General features: G+C 35.6%; 1 protein-coding gene and 1 pseudogene across 1 annotated transcript; both read left to right on the top strand.

Moving 5' to 3' along the window:
- The first annotated feature begins 453 nt into the window (after positions 1-453).
- On the top strand, positions 454-6799 carry LOC113090710 (inverted formin-2-like). Its single transcript, XM_026256330.1, has 5 exons — positions 454-497; positions 3456-3884; positions 4837-4952; positions 5858-6017; positions 6762-6799. The coding sequence occupies exons 2-5, from the start codon at positions 3485-3487 to the stop codon at positions 6797-6799; spliced, it is 714 nt and encodes a 237-aa protein (XP_026112115.1). The 5' UTR covers positions 454-497; positions 3456-3484.
- Positions 6800-10795: 3996 nt separating this feature from the next.
- On the top strand, positions 10796-20930 carry LOC113090709 (inverted formin-2-like; annotated as a pseudogene).
- Positions 20931-21629: the final 699 nt, after the last annotated feature.

The following is a 21629-nucleotide window of genomic DNA, read 5'->3' as shown; positions in this document are numbered from 1 at the left end:
TTTGGAGAAATGTAGCATTGCTTTGGTGTCTCATCAATGGGAAGTGTCGTCAGAATGAGGAGTCCAAACCCATTCACTGCAGAGCATCCATTGATGAGACACTGATGCGATTGCTACATTTCTCCAAAACCTGATGAAGAAACAAACTCAGGAAGGGCCTGAGGGGAACACATTTTTAGCACATTTAAATTTTTTTTTTGGTTGAACTGTTGATTTAAAAAGTCTAGTAGTTTTACATACTCCTGCACATTCGCAGATGCAGTCCTAAAGTTTCCTGGAATGTTTGGATTGGCGGGAGTAGCGAGTTAAGCCCCGCCCCCGCCGCACTCAGTGGGCGTGGTCAGCACATGTATCAATCAGCGGCGAGAGTCAATTTAACCAATCTCACCCTTCATCCGCCCCGGAATACTTCCAAACTTTTAGGAGAGACGCCCGGAAGTGTCTCTTGCGTCAGTCCTCCTCTTCATACATCATAAAGAACACTTGCTGAATCACAGGTAGGAAAAATTAATATTCAATGTCTTAAAGATTACGTGTTCCCCTTTTAAACACACCTGAGTTCAGTAAAACAAGTTGAAGAAAACACCTGAAGTAGTGTCCTAAATCGGTGGGTATACATAATCATTATGATGCTGAGGACGAAAAATAGCCATGGTTTTGGAGATTAAGCTCGATTTCGGGCGATTTGGTTACTGTTTGTTTATTGTTGCAACAATGTTGCGTTTGCCAAATAGAAACGCGTTGAACGCGTTTGTTTGTTTGTTTGTGTCATTGCATGTCGTCTGTATGTTAACAGGTCAAAGTCACTGTATGTAAAGATGATTTCATGATGCTGTCGTCTTCAGTCTTGAGCACAGATTGTGTGGGAGATATATTCAGGAGATCAGATGAAGAAGCTCTCTGGAGTCTCAGTGCTTTCACTGCTTTATGTTAGTGTTGAAAATCTGAATGTGAAGCAGATTTTGTGCCGAAATGCAGCCTGTTTCATCACGGATGCACAAAAGAAACAGATTCAGGTGTTTGAAACCTTTGTTTTCACACATATATTTGACAATATACCAGAAAAAAGTGCTGTATAACAGATTTGAAACAATTTGAAATCACTAGTAAATTCACAATCAGTAAGACCAAAGTTCTGACACATTGAATTCGACATGACATTTTCAAGTAAAAAAAAAAAAAAAAAATTAATTGTATTTTCTTTTGTACGTAATCTTTGTTTTATTGTATTTTTAGTTTGTCAGTCTTCAGTGTCACATGATCTTCAGAAATCATTCTAATACACAGCAACTTTAATTTAAAATCCAGCTGCAAGCAGCAACTACGGACCAAGCACTACGCCGGCAATTGGGGAACGAAGCATGGCATGGAGCATCACAGCAAATGTAGTGATGAGCAATAACATTTTGGGATTATTGTAATTGTAATGGCTGAACAATCATAAATACAACCTCTAGTAGCATGATTTATTGGCTTTTTTAGTTTGACCAATAGGTGGCGCAGTAATCAAATAAATGCTGTGTGTCTTGACAATGACACGCACAAAGTTTGGTGTCAGTATGCCAAAGCATTGTCATTTTGGCACAATGCCTCAAATTCATCGCTGTGGTATACGGTTTTGTCTATTGACACAAAATCCATACATTTTCGTCAGCCACAGTCTGAAGATCATCTGACTTGATTTTGGTGAAAATCGGACCAACGTTTGATGAGGAGTTTAAAAAAAAGTAGGTTTTCAACATAAATCAAATGGGGGACAGTATATTCAGTAAATTCAGCTCTGGCATATTTGGTATCTATGTTGTCAACATAACCCAGGGAATATTTTGAGAACAGTTTCATTGCAATATGCTAATGCAATAAAAAGTTATTAGCATTTTAATAAATGTAATTACTCTTGACCAATAGGTGGCAAAATTGATTGCATGGTCAGAGTGAGGTGACAAGGACACATGCAAAGATTGGTGAAAATATGTCAAAGCTTTGCAGAGACACAGCCTCAGATGCATTTTGGAATCTTTCAATCAAAATTTGTTGATGTGCTAAACGAAACATTTTGTGTATCGACACGCAATCCATAACTTTTTGCCAGCTTGGTCTGAAGATGATCCGAGCCAAATTTGGTGAAAATCGGAGCAACGATCTAGGAGGAGTTTTTCGATATGAATCAAAATGTTGGACAAGAAGTTTAGCCAATATTGGTCAAATTGGTGTTCTGGTCATGAAGGAATCTATCAACATCACCCCTTACAACTGCTTAATGTAAGCAAAAAAATTAGCAGCTTTCTAAATTTCAGTATAACTAGTATAACTGCCCCCAAACTTTTAGTACCATGAGTGTATGGAGCCAAAGACTTTTGTGACTTTTAGTTTCGTAACGATGCGCTAATGGGTTCGTAAAATACAGCATAGGAAAAATGGATATAATTCGAGTTGGCATGATGCACGAATCTAAAGAGACCAGTTTTGTCATTTTTGGCCAAAGCATTCAGAAGTTATGGGCCAAAACATTTATTTTTTTCATATCTCCTGACCACTAGGTAACACTGACCGAAACACTGCATGTAGTCTCAGGTCAAACTTGTTATAAAACACACCAAGTTTGGTCTCAATAGGCAAACCGTTGTGGAGATATAGCCCCACGTCCACTTTTGCATGCTTTTCGTAGGATTTGTTCAAGTGCTATTCAGAAACGTTATGACTAAACTTGAGTTATTAGCATAACATTTTTGAAAGTTTAGACAAGTGGTGGCGCTAGAGAGTTTGAGTTAGAGACTCCGAATTTGCTATGTTAGCTTTTCTCACTGTCCTCTATCAGTGTGCCAAATTTCACAACTGTCCCGCAAACAGTTCTATGGGCTGCCATAGACTTCACACTAACGGATACAATAGGTGCCTACGCACCTTTGGTGTTTGGCCTCTGATGATGCAGATTATAGTTTTTCATCCAAAAGCTTAAGTTTAGTATATTTTGGAGTGTAGCCTACTTTAACCTCAAGTGACTTTCTGACCTTCTGCATTGGTGTTTGTGTGAGCTCATTTATACGGTATATAAGTTCAGTTGTACAGCACTTAGGCTATTTAATAATAATAATAATAATAATAATAATAAAAGCGATTTCTGTTTTAACAAATTGTATTATTATTGGGAATATCCTAAATATATATTTTTTCATATTTCATTTATTCAGTATAAGGTCTGTTCCGCAGCACCTCATTATAAAAAATAATTGTGCTTATTGTAAATTGTTTAATTATAATAATTATTATTATTATTGCTTTGAGAAATATTTTTTGCAGTACAGTAGTTATTTAATTCTTTCACAATTTCTTCAAGTTAAACCCAACTTATATTTGGCATGTTGTAGAGACGAGATTTACGTTTTTGTGTGTGAATCTAAATAAACGATTAGATTTGTGTGTGTAATTAAATTCTCTGCTTTTTCCCTTTGCAGCACCTCCCTCGATCTTCATCTTCATCATCATGTCTGGGAAGTCAGACGGTGCGCAGAAGAAGTGGGTGGCTATGCAAGGTCGAATGGGCTCGTCTCATGACTCGGACGGCTCGCAGGAGGCCAACCTGGAGAACGCAGACGCCGAGCTATGCATCCGTCTGCTGCAGGTGCCCACCGTGGTCAACTACTCAGGCCTGAAGAAGCGGCTGATGAAGAGCGACCAGGCCTGGATGGTGCAGTTCCTGGAGCTCTCGGGCCTTGACCTGCTGCTGGAGGCCCTGGCCCGTCTGTCGGGACGCGGCTGCTCTCGAATCGCAGACGCTCTGTTGCAGCTGACGTGTGTGAGCTGTGTGAGAGCCGTGATGAACTCCTCCGCTGGGATTCACTTCATCGTGGATAATGAGGGATACGTGCGCAAGCTATCGCAGGGTAAACACGCTATTACTGTCTTATTTCAACTGAATCATATTCGATGTGCAATAGCCTTTAGCAAAATCAATTGCATATTTTTTTAGTTTGAGTCACTGGATAAAATTTAGTTGTTTTTCATATTGTCACTATATCAGACTACATGAGCCATAAAAGGCTGATGCATCAAATATAATACTCATTAAAAAAAGCATATGCAAACATAAAAAAAAAATTCTGATGTCAATAATCCGTTCCATTTCCCAAAAAAAAGGAATTTCAAAGGATTGTTTTATAATCGGAATAAATTACTTTTAATCTCATAATTGACTTGTCATCATTTTGACTTTCTATCAGAATTGAGTTTCTCATAATTGACTAATGTATTGAATTTCTATCAGAATTATGAGTTTTTATCTCATAATTGAGTTGTCTTTATTTGACTTTCTATCATAATTTTGTTTTTTTTATCTCATAATTGACTTGTCTTAATTTGACTTTCAATCTCTTAAGTGAATCATGACATTTTATCATAATTATAACATTATCTCATAATTAACTTGATGATTTTGGCTATCTCAAAGCTACTGTATGACTTTTTACCTCAAAACTGACAGTGGCATAATTATGACTTGTATAATAGAATTACTATGTCATCATTTCAACTTTTCATCTCAACATGATGACCCCTAAAAGCCAAATAAAGTATGATACTCAACAAAACAACTAATGGAGACCAGATAAATTCAGAAAACATGCATTCCTCCAAAGCTTTGCTCTCAGTATCTGCATTGCTCAGTCTTCACACCTATCACATGCTTGGGCTGATTATTTTTTTGAACATCAGAAGTACAAAGTTACACACATTACATCTCCCAAAAAGTTAGCTGGTAACACATTCCAAAATTGGAGATGGGCAAAACGATGGAGGAAGAAGCTAAAAACACAGTTTTTCCTTTCCCTTTGCCTCCAGCTTTGGACACATCTAACACCATGGTGAAGAAGCAGGTGTTTGAGCTGCTGGCGGCCCTCAGCATGTTCTCCTCCGAGGGTCACAGACTCGCGTTAGATGCTCTGGACTATTACAAGGCAAGTGTTCATATGATTGTATGATTCGTGCTCTTCCGTCTGAGTTACGGGATTTATATCAGATCAGAAAGTGATGCGATGGATTTTGCCCCTTAATATATCAGTGTGTGATTGCATGTGGGGGAAAAAACTAAAAACTTCACACTGTGGCTTCTAAATAGACTGAGGAATTTTATTATTTCTTAATATATAAATTAAGATATTTTGAAAAGATTATTTTCTTTATATCATTGTTTTTACAGTAAAAATATGTAAACATTCTTGAACCAAGATACATTTACTTTATTTTTTAATTGCTTGCTGGCATATTTATTAACTTACAATATATTAACTTTGATTTTAAGAAATAAAATTATCTTTGTTTTCATGAATATTTTATATCTTACCCATGTCGGATATGATTTATTTTTTATTTTTTAATATATATTTGCTTATTTATGTACCCATCACATTACTTATTTACTTGTATATTTACATTTTTTAACACATCTACCTGCTTTATTTATTTATGTACTAGATTTCATTACTAATGAGATTTTAAGAAAAAAATCTTGTTAGTCTTTTTTTTGTTTCTATTAAGTTATTTAATTCATTATTTATTTATTGTTTTTTTTAAACAATATCTTGTCATTTTAACTTCTCAAGTTAACGTGGCTTGATTTAAATATGTTTAGTTACTTGTTAATGTAAATAGACAAAAGTGCTAAGAAAATTATTTTTGGTGGTTATGTTAACTGAACTTAAACCACAGATATTCTGTGAAATTTTATGCATGCATATTTTATCAAACTTTAAATTGGACGATTATCTTTTTTTAAAGTGCAAAGGTTGATTGACGGGGCCTGAATGTAACATGAAGCTCAATATAAAGTCTGCATGACATTAGTGTTGTGTTTATCTAACAGTCTGTGAAGACGCAGCAGTATCGATTCAGTGTGATTATGAATGAGCTCCAGTCCACTGACAATGTGCCTTACCTGGTGACCCTTCTGAGCGTCATAAACGCCCTGATCTTCAGCGCCGACGACCTGCGGCAGAGAGACAAGATGCGCAAGGAGTTCATCGGTACGTCAAACCAAGATACTGCATACTATGCACTTTGTACTGTCTGCAGTTGCCTGTGAATAGTACATTACACCTTTATTTAGTGTATACTGTAGAAAGGTATGAGTAGCATGCAAGTATGCGATTTTGAAAGCAGTTATTATTCTAAATACAGCTTTTATATAATACTAGCATACTACATACTGCACAGTGTACACATGCCTACTAGAATTTGAAGCAGTGTGCAACAATTGAGACAGTAGTATGCTTTATTTAGTGTTATTTCTGTAAATTGCAGTCTGATCACATAATGAGTAAAGACCGTTTTAACTCTTGTTTCTTACTGTATATAGCACACTTTGACAAGTTTACTTGGTCATCTACGTGTGCAACCTATTGTGCATGATATTCACATTGCATACTGCAAAAAATAGTATGAGTAGCATGCAAGTATGCTATTTTGAACACAGCCCTTATTAATAAAATCTAAAATAGTACCTCAATAATACTAAAATAACACATCTGTATATTGCACATTTGGAAAAAAGGTCATGTGCATAATATGCATACTACATAACTAGTATGAGTAGTGTGGTTAGTATGCAGTTTAATTAATGAAACTTAATTGCATTCAGCTGTTTGTCACTCAAGCACACGCCTCCTTTTTTTGTGCATTAACACAACTGAGCTTTCCAACAGAGCTGTAGATGTTTTTGAGCATTGTTTATGGTATATTCATGGACTTTGTTTATTTTCATCCACCAGGATTACAGCTGCTTCGCCTGCTGCCGAAGTTAAGGTGAGCTCATGTTTAATTTGTTGAAATGTGCAACTGTGCATAGAAAAACAAAGTGGAAATGCACACCGAGCAATGCAATCAAGCTCAAGTTGAAGTGTTCAGTTAGTGTGTGTGTGTGTGTGTGTGTGTGTGTTTTAGAGAAGAAGATGATGAAGACTTGATCATCCAGTGTGAGGCGTTTGAAGAGGCCATGGCTGAGGATGAGGACGAACTCCTGAGGCTTCATGGAGGAACTGACATGAGCAACCATCAGGAAGTCTTCACATCTCTGTTTAACAAGGTGAGCAGCAAGGGATCAGCCATAATGCCAAAAATATAGGTTTTTTCCCCATTTCATATTATATTAATAGTCCTTTATCATTAATGGGGAAGGAAAAGCTTTGCACAAGTGTGTCTGACCTGGAGAATTAATGTAAATATAACTTGTTTGTTCACAACCTTTAAATTTAGATTTTTATTTTATATACATTGAGTCGGAGAGTATAATAAATGCAAATAGTGTTTACGTTATTGTTTCAAATAACATCTGTGAAATTTAAATAAATAATCCTCCATCGTCGTTCAGTCTAACATATATACTTTTGTAAATGTGAAAAAACATACTTAATCTGACCTGTACTTATATCAAATAAGTGATCTTACTAAATTCTATTAGGTTTTAAATAAAGAAATGCATTGCTAGGATAGGATACTAAGACACTTTTAATGTAATCTAATAATTCTTGTTCTAAATATGTCTGAAAAGATGTTTCTTTTGGTATATAAACAGTTACACTGAATTACATTGTAGCTGTTTTCTTCTGTAAATCATGGTAAAATTGTATGATAGGCAATTATTTTTTTTGCTCAGAAAAACAAAATAAAATAAAACCGAAAACATTCTAATGTAAAAGTAATGTATTAAAGATCTCACTGCATTATTACAATTAAAGGCAAAATTAATGTTTGGAAATTATACATAAATGATAGAAATAACTGACTTTTAGCTGGTCAGAAAACTAGTGTTCTGCTCATTTTGGCCTCCGCTGTATATTTTAGATCAGTTGTATGGTGTTCATGCTCCTCTTTCAGATCTGTGATGTTCTCTGTGTGTTCTTGGTCTGGTCTGGTGTGGTGTGTTTGCAGGTGAGCAGCTTCCCGTCGTCTCTTCAGCTGTTGTCCGTCTTGCAGGCGCTGCTGCTGCTGGGTCCCGAGCGAGCCGATATCTGGCAGGCGCTGGAGGTGCTCGCTAACAGAGCCGTACTGATCGCTCAGAGCTGTGAGTTTCTCTTCATTCCACTCTGTTTCTCAGAGAGTGGATTCTGATTGAAACACTGGTCCCTTTATTGATAGGTGAATAGTTGTCTGTCCTAATGTGGAGATCACAACAATCTTACAGTACGTTATTCTCAAATGTAGAAAAGTTGTGGCTGCTGCCAGTGTTAATAGAAATCCTTTGTATGTTTTTTTTTGTTTTTTGTTTTTTTTTTACTAAGGGACACAATCACTCATTAAGGAAGTTTATTTATTTTTTTGATCAGTTATCTATGACATACAACAATCATTAAATACTATGGTATTTATTTATTGCATACTTATTTGTTCTTGCTTTGTTTATTTTATTTATGGTCTTATTAAATATATATTATTACTATTATTTATAATAACATAATATTATTATTATTATTATTACTAACTCATGCATCACTTTCTTGATTAATTACTTTTTAACTTATATTTATTTGATTATTTACCTATTTGTTTGTATATCTACTTTTTTATTTACATGATTTTCTTTTTACCTATATATTAACTTAATGTAATTATGCTTTCTTATTTACAAATTTAATTTGTTAGTTGCTTATTTAAATTTTTCTTTTGTTATAATGACCTGCCCAACTCAATCCGAGCAGCTTTGCTTCCACTGTCCTCATTTGTAAGTCGCTTTGGATAAAAGCATCTGCTTACTGACTAAATGTAAATATGTACATATATTAATTCACTTGTTTAATTATTTATGTATTTTTTTATCTTTTATATTGCTTATTTACGTATATTGATTAATTATTTACTTAATTTATATATAATCTATTTACCGATATATCAACTTCAGTTTTGTACTTATTTACTTGCTTATTTACTTGATTCATTTTAATTTCTTTATGCTTGCTTGTTTATTTATTTATTTTCTTGTATATTAATTTGCTATTTACACTCATTTACTTGCATTTTTATTTAAATTATTTACTAGTGGTCAACCGATATATCGCTAAGGCCGATATATCGGCCAATATTTGGCATTTTTCCAAAATTGCATCGGCCGATGTGTTCAATTCGTGTAATTTGTTTATAAACAAATAAATGTATAAGGAAAGTTTTATTAATCACTAAATTATGCTAATATTTATTTTTAGTTACTTATTTCCTGGTGTTTCTTTTTTTTTTTTGTAAGATTTAATTTAGTGAACCTTTTTGTCTAAATGGTTTCATAAACAGTGTTGGGTATAGTAGCTAGTTAGGTTACAACATTACCATCAATTAAAAGTAATCAGTTATGATACAGCGTTACCTATTAAAGTAACGAGTTAGAGTACTCATGCGTTACCAAAAATTAAAAGCCGTTTGCAGCGGCTCACACATGACAGACACAGCCCCCGGCCCCTTTAAATGCACCTAGAAGTCGTGACTCCCGACAATGAATAACGTCAGTCATCCGATTTAATTAACACTGCAGGATAACAATAACAGGAAAGACAGTCAGCAATCGGCTATTCCATATGGCGTTTTATTTATTTATTATCACAGAACATATTATTAATCAAAATTCGCACCTAACGTTACCCAGCCCGGGTAGCCTAGGCTACTGTATATTATGAGCACCACAAGATAACTCCTGATTTTTCTTTAACTTTAAATAATGCAGTTATCAAAGTACAAGTATGCTTACTTGTAAACACAACCTTAAACAGGCTTGCAGATTTAAATCCATTTAGAAATGATGAACAACCAGCCAGCCAACGATCTAACAGAAATTAACAGCTGACTGTCAAACAAAAATGATAACAAACCGAATTAAATCCTTCACTGCCACACAGGCAAATGACAAATCGCTTAATAGCTGAACTAATTATTATTAAAGTGTCACTCACAGTCACGAGCCTAAATTCGCTTTAACACAGTCCTCTTACATTTACTCTTCAAAGTAGTGATTAAAACGTAGCGTTTAATTTGAGGTAGAATTTTTGGCGGTCGACGGAAGCTTTTCACCAAAGCAGAGCGTGCATTTTACCGTTATGTTCTTTTCTTTTTCGTTGACAAATTGAAAATAATGTGCGTACTTCCATAAACCAAACGCTGTCCTCTCTGCTATCTTGCCGGGAGTTCGAAAAAAAAAAAAAAAAAAAACACACACACAGGGTCAGGCGCAGGGCACAGACGCATCACAGCCATTGACTTTACGATCACAGAGCTTCGGCTCCGCTGATACATCCGCAGGTGGCACAGTAGACCTAGGACTACTGTCTGACAAAAAGCAGGCTGCAGTCGGGATTTTCCTTTCCTTAAAATAACGGATTACTTTTTTTTTTAAAATAACGAAGTTACTGATTACTTACGCACGAAACTAACGCGTTAAGTTACAAATTTCAGGAAAAAAGTAATTAGAGTAAAGTAACGCGTTACCCACAACACTGTTCATAAAGAACTTTTAACATCTGAAGAACTTTTCAGTTTCATAAAAGCTTCTTTGTGGTGAAAGATTATGAAAAAGGTAAGAAAGACATGGTTCTTTAAAGAACCTCTGACTGAATGGTTCTTTGTGGAATCGAAAATCGTTCTTCTATGGCATCGCTGTGAAGAAGCTTTTAAGCAGATGTATTTTTAAGAGTGTAATGTACTGATGAAATGTGTTTTCTCTCTCTCTCTCTCTCTCTCTCTCTCTCTGTGGGTTCAGCGGAGATGGACTCATGTGAGAAGATCCTGCAGCGTCTTGTTTTCACAAAGGAATTGTCCAAAGGCTCTTATGAAGTCGACGGTTACGAATACAAGAGAAAGAATCAAGCCGTACAGACGGAGACCAAAAGAGGACACACTGGAGTGTTCCTGCAAACCAACCAAAAACCATGAACCTTCTCCCAACTCAACAAAGACTGGATCTCCTCCTCCTCCTGCTCCAGGAGCATCTATACCTCCTCCTCCTCCAGGAATGACTTCTATATGTTCTCCACTGCCTCCATCTTTACCTGGCATGAGTGTGCCTCCTCCTCTTCCTCCTGCACCACCTCCTCCTTCAGGAGCATCAATGCTTCCTCCACCTCCTCCTTCAGGAGCATCAATGCTTCATCCACCACCTCCACCTCCTCCTCCTCTTCCAGGAGCGTCAATGGTTCATACACCACCACCTCCTCTTCTTCCAGGAGAATCAATGCTTCCTCCACCTCCTCCTCCTCTTCCAGGAGCATCAATGGTTCATCCACCACCACCTCCTCTTCTTCCAGGAGCATCAATGCTTCCTCCACCTCCTCCTCCTCCTTCAGGAGCATCAATGCTTCCACCCCCACCTCCTCCTCCTCCTCTTTCAGGAGCATCAATGGTTCATCCACCACCTCCTCCTCCTCTTCCAGGAGCATCAATGCTTCATCCACCACCTCCATCTCCTCCTCCTCTTCCAGGAGCATCAATGGTTCATCCACCACCACCTCCTCTTCTTCCAGGAGCATCAATGCTTCCTCCTCCTCCTCTTCCAGGAGCATCAATGCTTCCTCCACCTCCTCTTTCAGGAGCATCAATGCTTCATCCACCACCTCCACCTCCTCCTCCTCTTCCAGGAGCATCAATGCTTCCTCCACCTCCTCCTCCTCTTCCAGGAGCATCAATGCTTCATCCTCCTCCTCCTCTTCCAGGAGCATCAATGCTTCCTCCTCCTCCTCTTCCAGGGATGGCTTCTACAGTTCCTCCACTGCCTCCAGCTTTACCTGGCATGACTGTGCCTCCTCTTCTTCCTCCAGGAGCAGGTGATGTGATCGTGGCCCAGACGTTTTACCCAGTTGGTCAGTGTTACTCAGCGCTGGTGAGGAGCGGCCCTCATCCCTCGCTCCGGATGAAGAAGCTCAACTGGCAGAAGCTGAACTCCAGAGCCGTCACCGGTGAGATACTTGAGGAAAGCTTTTGTTCCCAGTTTGGGATGCACGGTAACTCACACTGTGATAGTCATGTGCATCTCGTCAGTAAAGCCAGAAAGATGGGCACGTATAGCGATGAAAGCCAAAATATTAAATGTCATGGAAAAATATTTAGACACTCAAAGAGCCATGTTCAATGTAATTGTTTTGATTGAGGTAAACAAGAAACAATTCTAATTTTAACATTTATTTCTCCAAACGTTGTACAGCTGCATATAAAGTAGTCAAATCTGCTTTTAAACCACTGAAAATGAGTAATACCCAACAATCTGGACTTAGAGCCTCATTGAGATTCCCATATGTCTGGACATGAACGATGTAGGGCCTTGAAATGTACAATTCCGAAATAAAAGTTTATTAAGAACTAGAATCTAAAACCATATCACGATATCTTTAATGCTTCTTGAGTTATAGACATGCAAACTTTGGAAAAAATAATATTTATGGCACTCAGGTGGGTATGTTTAATGCAGTTGTCTTGACAGAAGGAAATGAGATGCATTCCTAGTTTCAATATTATTTATTCTTCAGAAACTCTTTAAATGAAAAAAAGTATCATATATTTGCAAACTGACCCACATTTGGTTTTTGACTGCTGAAAATGTTAATTTTTACGATTTTCAAAAGGGTAATAAGATATCTTAAATATTTCTTGAGTAACAGAACTGCAAACTTTGGAGAAAAAACATGAAAAGTGCTGTTTCCCTATTTTTAAAAGGTCACCATTGGCACATAATGTAACAAAGATTGATAAAGTCAAAGGATTCTACTAACAGACCTACCAATCCCTGTGTAAAAAAAATATTATGATGCTGCCATCTTTCTGAAGTCATTTTTACATACCTGCAATTTGACTGAATCTCTGGTGAAAAACTGGCACTTTTTTACCAACTCTACAAAAAAGCAGATTACTCCATAAATATTCATTAACGACATTTTATATTATGGCTTTTCATGACTATACATCGCTATCTTTCATCAGAAAAAAATTAGCGTTAACGGTTTTTATTTTATCAGCTTGTTGTAAACATTTAAATTAAAACTCTGTAGAAATAACATAAACATTAAAATGACAAACTAAAATTATTAATATGAAAAACTATAATTTTATCTAATTGGAAAATACTAGCAAAAATAAAATGCAGACGTTTTATTACAGCTAGTTATATATATACAGGTGCTGGTCATATAATTAGAATATCATAGTTAATGTATTTCACTAATTCCATTCAAAAATTGAAACTTGTATATTATATTCATTCATTACACACAGACTGATATATTTCAAATGTTTATTTCTTTTAATTTGGATGATTATAACTGACAACTAATGAAAAACCCAAATTCAGTATCTCAGAAAATTAGAATATTGTGAAAAGGTTCAATATTGAAGACACCTGGTGCCACACTCTAATCAGTTAATTAACTCAAAACACCTGCAAAGCCTTTAAATGGTCTCTCAGTCTAGTTCTGTAGGATACACAATCATGGGGAAGTGTGCTGACCTGACAGTTGCCCAAAAGACGACCATTGACACCTTGCACAAGGAGGGCAAGACACAAAAGGTCACTGCAAAAGAGGCTGGCTGTTCACAGAGCTCTGTGTCCAAGCACATTAATAGAGAGGTGAAGGGAAGGAAAAGATGTGGTAGAAAAGAGTGTACAAGCAATAGAGATAACTGCACACTGGAGAGGATTGTGAAACAAAACCCATTCAGAAATGTGGGGGAGATTCACAAAGAGTGAACTGCAGCTGGAGCCAGTGCTTCAAGAACCACTACACACAGACGTCTGCAAGACATGGGTTTCAGCTTCGCATTCCTTGTGTCAAGCCTCTACTGAACAACAGACAGAACCAGAAGCGTCTCACTTCAAAAAGGACTGGACTGATGCTGAGTGGTCCACAGTTATGTTCTCTGATGAAAGTATATTTAGCATTTCCTTTGTATATTAGGATCCCAGAGTCTGGAGGAAGAGGCACACAATCCACGTTGCTTGAGGTCCAGTGTAAAGTTTGCACAGTCAGTAGCCGCGTTTCCACTGGCGAGCTTAAGCCGGGCGTGCTAGTGCGTGCCAGGGCCAGTCGCGTTTCCACTGTCACTTCCGGGGCTTGATCGTGCCTCACCGGGGCTTCCTCGGGGCCAACGGCCAGGGTTTTTTGGCCCGACGAAAACATTGGGCCAAAGCGAGCCAGCTGGGGCTAGAGGAGGAGTTATGAACAAAGGCGGAGTTTCTTCGCGTCTAGAGTCTGCTCTGCGGATCATTTCAGAAAGATAACAGCTTTAACACCAGTATTAAAGACTTTTTAAAATAAGTTGAGCTCAAAACTCACTCTTAGTTAGCAGCAAGTGTTTGAAATAACTTGATCCAATGTGTATTATAATCACCATACAAGGCAGAAATATTTATAAGCGATGCAAAAGTCTGTGCTCGCTAGGCATTAACATTACCATAGTAAACATGCTAAATATGACGCTTGAGGAGACGTCAGCTTCTTATTCTCGTGTATTTATTTAGTAATGTATATTATCTGTCACAAGCCTCGTCTCGAAAGTTTATCTCACGTTGCCTATCATAAAAGAATATAGCCTAATAATGTTTTTTGTTCGGGAGCTTTTATAAAAATAGAGATATTATCATTCATTATAAATATGACAGCTATTGTGGCTAATAAACAGAAACAGGCTCGACTGAATAAGCAGGCTATTTTCATAAGCGTTAAAAATAAATAAATAAAATAGAAATAAGTGTATTTATGTGTGATTTAATTTTGAGTCCTGATAAATTAAATCAATAGCCTATGATCAATGTATCACTTATTCTACATCGATGCTTTTGAATGTGAATATATAACAAACCATGCAAACAAACGGCCGCTTTTATCATCTTCGTTTTGTGATCGCGCATGTTCCAGTGACTTATTCTGATAACTTCTCTTTGTTGGTGAAATGATGAGGTTGCATGACGTTGTTCTGAGAGGCGTGTAAAGGGCGTGTTTTAGTGACGTGCAGCGGTGCTTCAAGCTTCACTGTGGAAACCCTGCGCTATTCTGGCCTCGGTGCTACTGACCCAGCAGGACTCTGCACCTGCACACAGAGCCAAAGCTTCCAGTACCTGGGTTAAGGACCATGGTATCCCTGTTCTTAATCTGCCAGCAAACTCGCCTGACCTTAACCCCGTAGAAAATCTATGGGTTATTGTGAAGAGGAAGATGTGATATGTCAGACCCAAGAATGCAGAAGAGCTGAAGGCCACTATCAGAGCAACCTGGTCTCTCATAACACCTGAGCAGTGCCACAGACTGATCCACTCCACGCCACGCCGCATTCAGGCGAAAGGAGCCCAAACTAAGTATTGAGTGCTGCACATGCTCATACTTTCCATTTTCAGACTTTTCAGTTGGCCAAGATTTCTAAAAATCCTTTCTTTGTATTGGTCTTAAGTAAAATACTAATTTTCTGAGATACTGAATTTGGGATTTTCCTTAGTTGTCAGTTATAATCATCAAAATTAAAAGAAATTTGAAATATATCAGTCTGTGGGTAATGAATGAATATAATATACAAGTTTCACTTTTTGAACGGAATTAGTGAAATACATTTTTGATGATCTTCTAATTATATTGGGGAAGTTGTGGCCTAATGGTTAGAGGGTTGGACTCCCAATCGAAGGGTTGTGGGTTCTAGTCTCGGGCCGGACGGAATTGTGGGTGGGGGGAGTGCATGTACAGTTCTCTCTCCACCTTCAATACCATGACTTAGGTGCCCTTGAGCAAGGCATCGAACCCCCAACTGCTCCCCGGGCGCCGCAGCATAAATGGCTGCCCACTGCTCCGGGTGTGTGCTCACAGTGTGTGTGTGTGTGTGCTCACTGCTCTGTGTGTGTGCATTTCGGATGGGTTAAATGCAGAGCACAAATTCTGAGTATGGGTCACCATACTTGGCTGAATGTCACTTCACTTTCACTTTCATATGACCAGCACCTCTGTTCGTGTGTGTGTGTGTGTATAAAGACATTTAATAGATTACAAATAAATAACATAAGTGACAAACATGTCAAAATTACTAAAGCTTTAGCTGAAATATATATATATTTTTTTTTAGTTTTATCTGAATTAGTTGAGAGCAAAATAAGACTAAATAATTCTAATTCCTCTGAATTTGATTTGGCCGCACAGACAACATTTTTATGTATTTTTTTTATTAAAACATCAGGCATGATAAACAAGTTGAAAAAGTACCATAAATGTACCAGAAATATGTGTCGATTTTAATCAGAATTTCTCTCTGTCCAATAGTATAATCATTTTAGAGTATTAGTTTCGGCTCAAGGATAATGTAATGGCAAAGTGCCTCAGACTGAGCTGTGAATCTCAGAAGCATTGATTAAATCGGTTTAGATCATGACATTGAATCAGACTGGAAGTGATGCTTTCTATCAGCTCTTGCGTTTTTGTGTGCAAACACACAGCGCATGTTTGAGTGTATGTTGTTCTTTTGTAGATGGTCCTTCATTGTGGGCGTCTGTCACGAGCAAATCTCAGCTGGAGCCCAATTACAGCAGCATCGAGCAGCTCTTCTGTCTGCCGCTCGCCGAACCCAAAGACAAGAGCCTCACCGCGCCGCTCAAGAAGGAGCCCAAAGAGGTGAGAGATCCTGAACAAATCACTGAAGACTGAGGGGAAAGTCCTCTGAGAGGTTATTTCTTTACAATATAGAGCCTTGTGATTTCTTTATTTTATGTGGAAAATGCAGACTGAGTCACAGAATCCTGTACTTTTGGATGAGAATTTAGTTTTTTTTAATAATTAATAAAAAAATTGTAATGTAGTTCTCAAAGTAATAATAATTTTATTACCACTGCTTTTATTTAAGTTTGTATCAAATCATAAATCCTGAAAATGTAAAATCCACAACACACATTCTGAAAAATGTTATGCATTTCATAGTGCTTTATTACTTTAAAAAGATCAAATTAAAATTAAGTAAATATTATGAAATAAATTAATTAGACGTGTTTTGTTTTTATAAATTATTTTATTAATTTTAATTAACCCATTAAAATGGAATCCAGAATAATTAAAACAAAAAAGCAAGGAATTTTTGTGGTAAAAAACTGAATTTAAAAAATAAATATAATGCATTTCATTGAAATTAAAAATGTAACGCATGCTTTTTGATTAAAATTTCATTTGACCTTTAAAACGGAGTCTTGAAAAATGTAAACGGGAAAAATTATCCTGAAAAATTACGATGAAAAAAAAGCTGAATTTGGAAAAGAATAAAAATGGAATTTGTGATCAAAATAAAATGGATTTCATTTGAATATCAAAATATTTAAGCACTTAATAAATCATTAAATTCTATAAATCAAAGGGATTACAATTAATTGATTACACATTTCTTTTTGATTATTAATTTAATTTAACCTTTAACCAGAAAGATTGTATATTTAAAAAAAAAAAAAAACAAGTCCTGAAAAAAAGAAAATAATAATAATTTTTATTTACTGAATTTTTGAACAAATACCAGATTTCATAAAGCCTGTAGTATAACATCATTACTGATGAATAACTCCCAAATAAACATCTTTCTCCTATTTCTCAGATTTCCTTCATTGACCCCAAGAAGAATATGAACCTGAATATCTTTCTGAAGCAGTTCAAGTGGTACGATAATCCTTTCTGGATCGGTTTGCGTCTGTTTATGTGATCTTGTTATGAGACGTTTAATTTATTTCACTCTCAAACAGCTCAAATGAAGAGTTCGTGTCAATGGTGCAGAAAGGAGACTGTTCGAAATTTGACGTCGAGTCCCTGAAACAGCTGCTAAAACTGCTTCCAGAAAAACACGAGGTACTTCTCTGTAAAACAAAATCATTTGCAAGTACCTCACATGATGCAAATGAAAGTATAGCTCACAATCTGTGTTTTCTGAGTAAATCGACAGTCTGTCCTGCTTGCTTTTAACTTCTCCAGATTGACAACTTAAAATCATTTCAAGGAGATCCGGACAAACTGGCAAACGTGGATCACTTTTACCTCTCACTGCTGGCTGTGCCCTGGTAAACACACACTGTTGTTCTGATGCTGTAGGTGCATGAGGCAGTTATTATGTGTTTGTGTCCTCAGTTACCAGCTGAGGATTGAATGCATGTTGCTGTGTGAGGAGACTCTGTCTGTGCTGGAGATCCTGAAGCCCAAGGTGGAGCTGCTGGAGACGGCGTGTGAGAGTGAGTACTGACCGCCGCTGACCGCCGCTGATGGTCACTACTCCTCTGCTCCTAAAGATCTTCAGCAGAGTCCCTTTACGACTCGAAACCTTCAGTCAGATTCTTGTGTAATGTGTGAGATCACGTTTAAAAAAAAAAAAAAAGATTTGTTTGTTTTAATGTTTTTTTTTGTTTTTTTTTATATGTAATTTATTAATGTATTGGTTTTTTTCATGTTTATTTTATCCATTTATTTATTAAGCTAATTAGTTTGTTTTTTGTATATTTTTTTCACATTATAGTTTTTCATTCTTTTTAATTTGTTTTGAATGTAGTTTCTTTAATGTATTGTTTATGCATTTCCATTTGCTAAATTTTTTTATATTTAATTTATCTGTTTTTTTTTTTCTGTTTATTTTGTTCATTTAGCTCATTAGTTTGTTTTGTTGTTTTATTTTTGTTTATTTTTTCATATTTTAGTTACTTTTTTATCTTAATTTCTGTATTATCTGTTGTTTTTTCCATTTATTTAGCTAAATAGTTTTTTTTTTTTTTTTTTTTTTTTTTTTTTACATTTTATTTGTTCAAATGTTAGTTTATATCATTTTTAATTTGTTTCTTTTGTTTTGTGTATTTTTTGTTTTGTTTTTATATTTATTGTATTAGTATTTTGTTTGCGTATTTTTCTTTCTGTTTTTGTGCATTTTATTAAGTTTTTTATTTTATTTTATTTATTTTTATCCGTTTAGTTGCTAATTAAAAGTTCACATACTGGAAAAAAAAAATCACACAAAATTTTGCAAACATCAATGCATTTGTTAATACTTTACACACGTCTTTGTTTAATGTACAGTATTTATTAGCACACACACAATTACTGTTTTTGCTAAATTACTGAAGTGAAGTGTGTCGTCCGCAGATCTCAGGAAAAGTTCACTGCTGCCCAGTTTCTGCAAACTCATCCTCAGCGTTGGAAACTTTCTCAACTATGTAAGGAAATCGAAATTAAAGAATTTGTTCATGACCAAAGGCATAGAATTTAAACGAGACGCTATGACGCGTCTCTACCGATATCCAGCCACATCTACATAGGCCCTAGCAATAATTTTTGATCAAACAGTTAAATGTTTATATGTGTATAAATGACCAAAAGGCCATTCATTTTCAAATTTGACATCTCTCGGATTTTGGATCATTTGTTTCAGATCGGGGCTTCAAATCAGTTGATTCAGAACGGGAATTCAAATCGCTTCAAATCATTTGATTCAGAACGGGAATTCAAATCGCTTCAAATCATTTGATTCAGAACGGGAATTCAAATCGCTTCAAATCATTTGATTCAGATCGGAATTCAAATCGCTTCAAATCATTTGATTCAGAACGGGAATTCAAATCGCTTCAAATCATTTGATTCAAATCGCTTCAAATCATTTGATTCAGAACGGGAATTCAAATCGCTTCAAATCATTTGATTCAGAACGGGAATTCAAATCGCTTCAAATCATTTGATTCAGAACGGGAATTCAAATCGCTTCAAATCATTTGATTCAGATCGGAATTCAAATCGCTTCAAATCATTTGATTCAGAACGGGAATTCAAATCGCTTCAAATCATTTGATTCAGAACGGGAATTCAAATCGCTTCGAATCATTTGATTCAGAACGGGAATTCAAATCGCTTCGAATCATTTGATTCAGAACGGGAATTCAAATCGCTTCGAATCATTTGATTCAGATCGGGAATTCAAATCGCTTCGAATCATTCGATTCAGATCGGGAATTCAAATCGCTTCGAATCATTCGATTCAGATCGGGAATTCAAATCGCTTCGAATCATTCGATTCAGATCGGGAATTCAAATCGCTTCGAATCATTCGATTTCAGATCGGGAATTCAAATCGCTTCGAATCATTCGATTCAGATCGGGAATTCAAATCGCTTCGAATCATTCGATTCAGAACGGGAATTCAAATCGCTTCGAATCATTCGATTCAGAACGGGAATTCAAATCGCTTCGAATCATTCGATTCAGATCGGGAATTCAAATCGCTTCGAATCATTCGATTCAGAACGGGAATTCAAATCGCTTCGAATCATTCGATTCAGAACGGGAATTCAAATCGCTTCGAATCATTCGATTCAGATCAGGAATTCAAATCGCTTCGAATCATTCGATTCAGATCAGGAATTCAAATTGCTCCAAATCATTTCTTTCATCCAAAGAAAACTGATTTAAAACGGAAAGAAAAGTCACTTGTGAAATGAGTTTGGATGAACATTAAAAGATATAATAACTTCTAATTACGAGGACTGTAGTTTTCACTGTCAGTTTTATTCATATTATGTTGTATATTGTTGGTCTCGGAGCTGGTCTCTAACTTGCTGTGGTTTTCGGGGTTTTTCCAGGGAAGCCACACCGGGAAACGCAGAGGGATTCAAGATCAGTTCCCTGCTAAAACCTCACCGAAACCAAAGCAAACAAGAGCCGCATCACGCTCTTACATCACATCCTGGAGGTACAGGATTACAATACACCACTGCAGCTTTCTTATCTAGGACTAAAACTAGTGCAGTTATTGAAAAAGTCACAAATATTAGATGGGAAAACTTTTTAAAACTCGTTAGATTTAGAATTAAAAATGCAGCCTTGGATATTAACAAAAATCAAAATAAAATTAAAACTAACTCAAATAAAATGAATTTAAAAAACAATTTCAGCTAGCAAAACTTCTTATTTTCTATTAGTTTAAGCTAAAAAGTACTAAAATAAATCAAATAACATACAATTAAAAATTTTAACTAAGAAAACTATTCAAAGAAAACTGAAACCATAAAAAAACGTCAATTACTTGAAATAGAATAGACAACATTTCTAATTTCATTTACTTAAAATAACTTTATTATTTATATTATTAAAATAACTTGTTTATTTATAAACTGTATTATTTGGTATTATTTTATTTGTAATTTATTTTAACCATATTGTTTCAACCCTGTATGACTTAACGAAACAGATATCAGAACAGACAAAACTATTTTTATGACATTAAAATATGTTTATATTAATAGTAATTTTTTAAAATGGCTTTTAATATGACAATATTTATTTATAATTAATATTACTTATAGGTCAGTAGTCATTTCTTATTCAGTTGAATTTTAAAACTTGAATTCTTAACATTTTTAAAATATTATATTTATATAAAGTAGTTTTTAGTTAATATTAATTTTAAAATACTTAAATGAATTTATTTTTAATAGTAAAAACTATTTTAGTAGCATTATAATATTAAATATAAAAATATAAATATTAAATGTTTAATTAAAAACTGTTTTAATATTACATTTTAAAATATTCTAGTTGTATAAATATAAAGTTGTTATAATAATACGTTTAATGAATATTAACTTTTTTATAGGCAATAGTCATTTTTAATCAAAACTAAATCTTTAAGCTATGCTTTTA

Source organism: Carassius auratus, unplaced genomic scaffold (assembly GCF_003368295.1).
Source record: "Carassius auratus strain Wakin unplaced genomic scaffold, ASM336829v1 scaf_tig00059189, whole genome shotgun sequence".
Taxonomy (NCBI): domain Eukaryota; kingdom Metazoa; phylum Chordata; class Actinopteri; order Cypriniformes; family Cyprinidae; genus Carassius; species Carassius auratus.
This window is presented reverse-complemented; position numbering and strand designations above follow the sequence as displayed.

Coding starts and splice junctions, on each gene's coding strand:
- LOC113090710 (XM_026256330.1), top strand. CDS start 3,485: ATGTCTGGGAAGTCAGACGGTGCGCAGAAGAAGTGGGTGGCTATGCAA. Junction 3,885..4,836: donor CGTGCGCAAGCTATCGCAGG/GTAAACACGCTA, acceptor CTTTGCCTCCAG/CTTTGGACACATCTAACACC. Junction 6,018..6,761: donor GATGCGCAAGGAGTTCATCG/GTACGTCAAACC, acceptor TTCATCCACCAG/GATTACAGCTGCTTCGCCTG.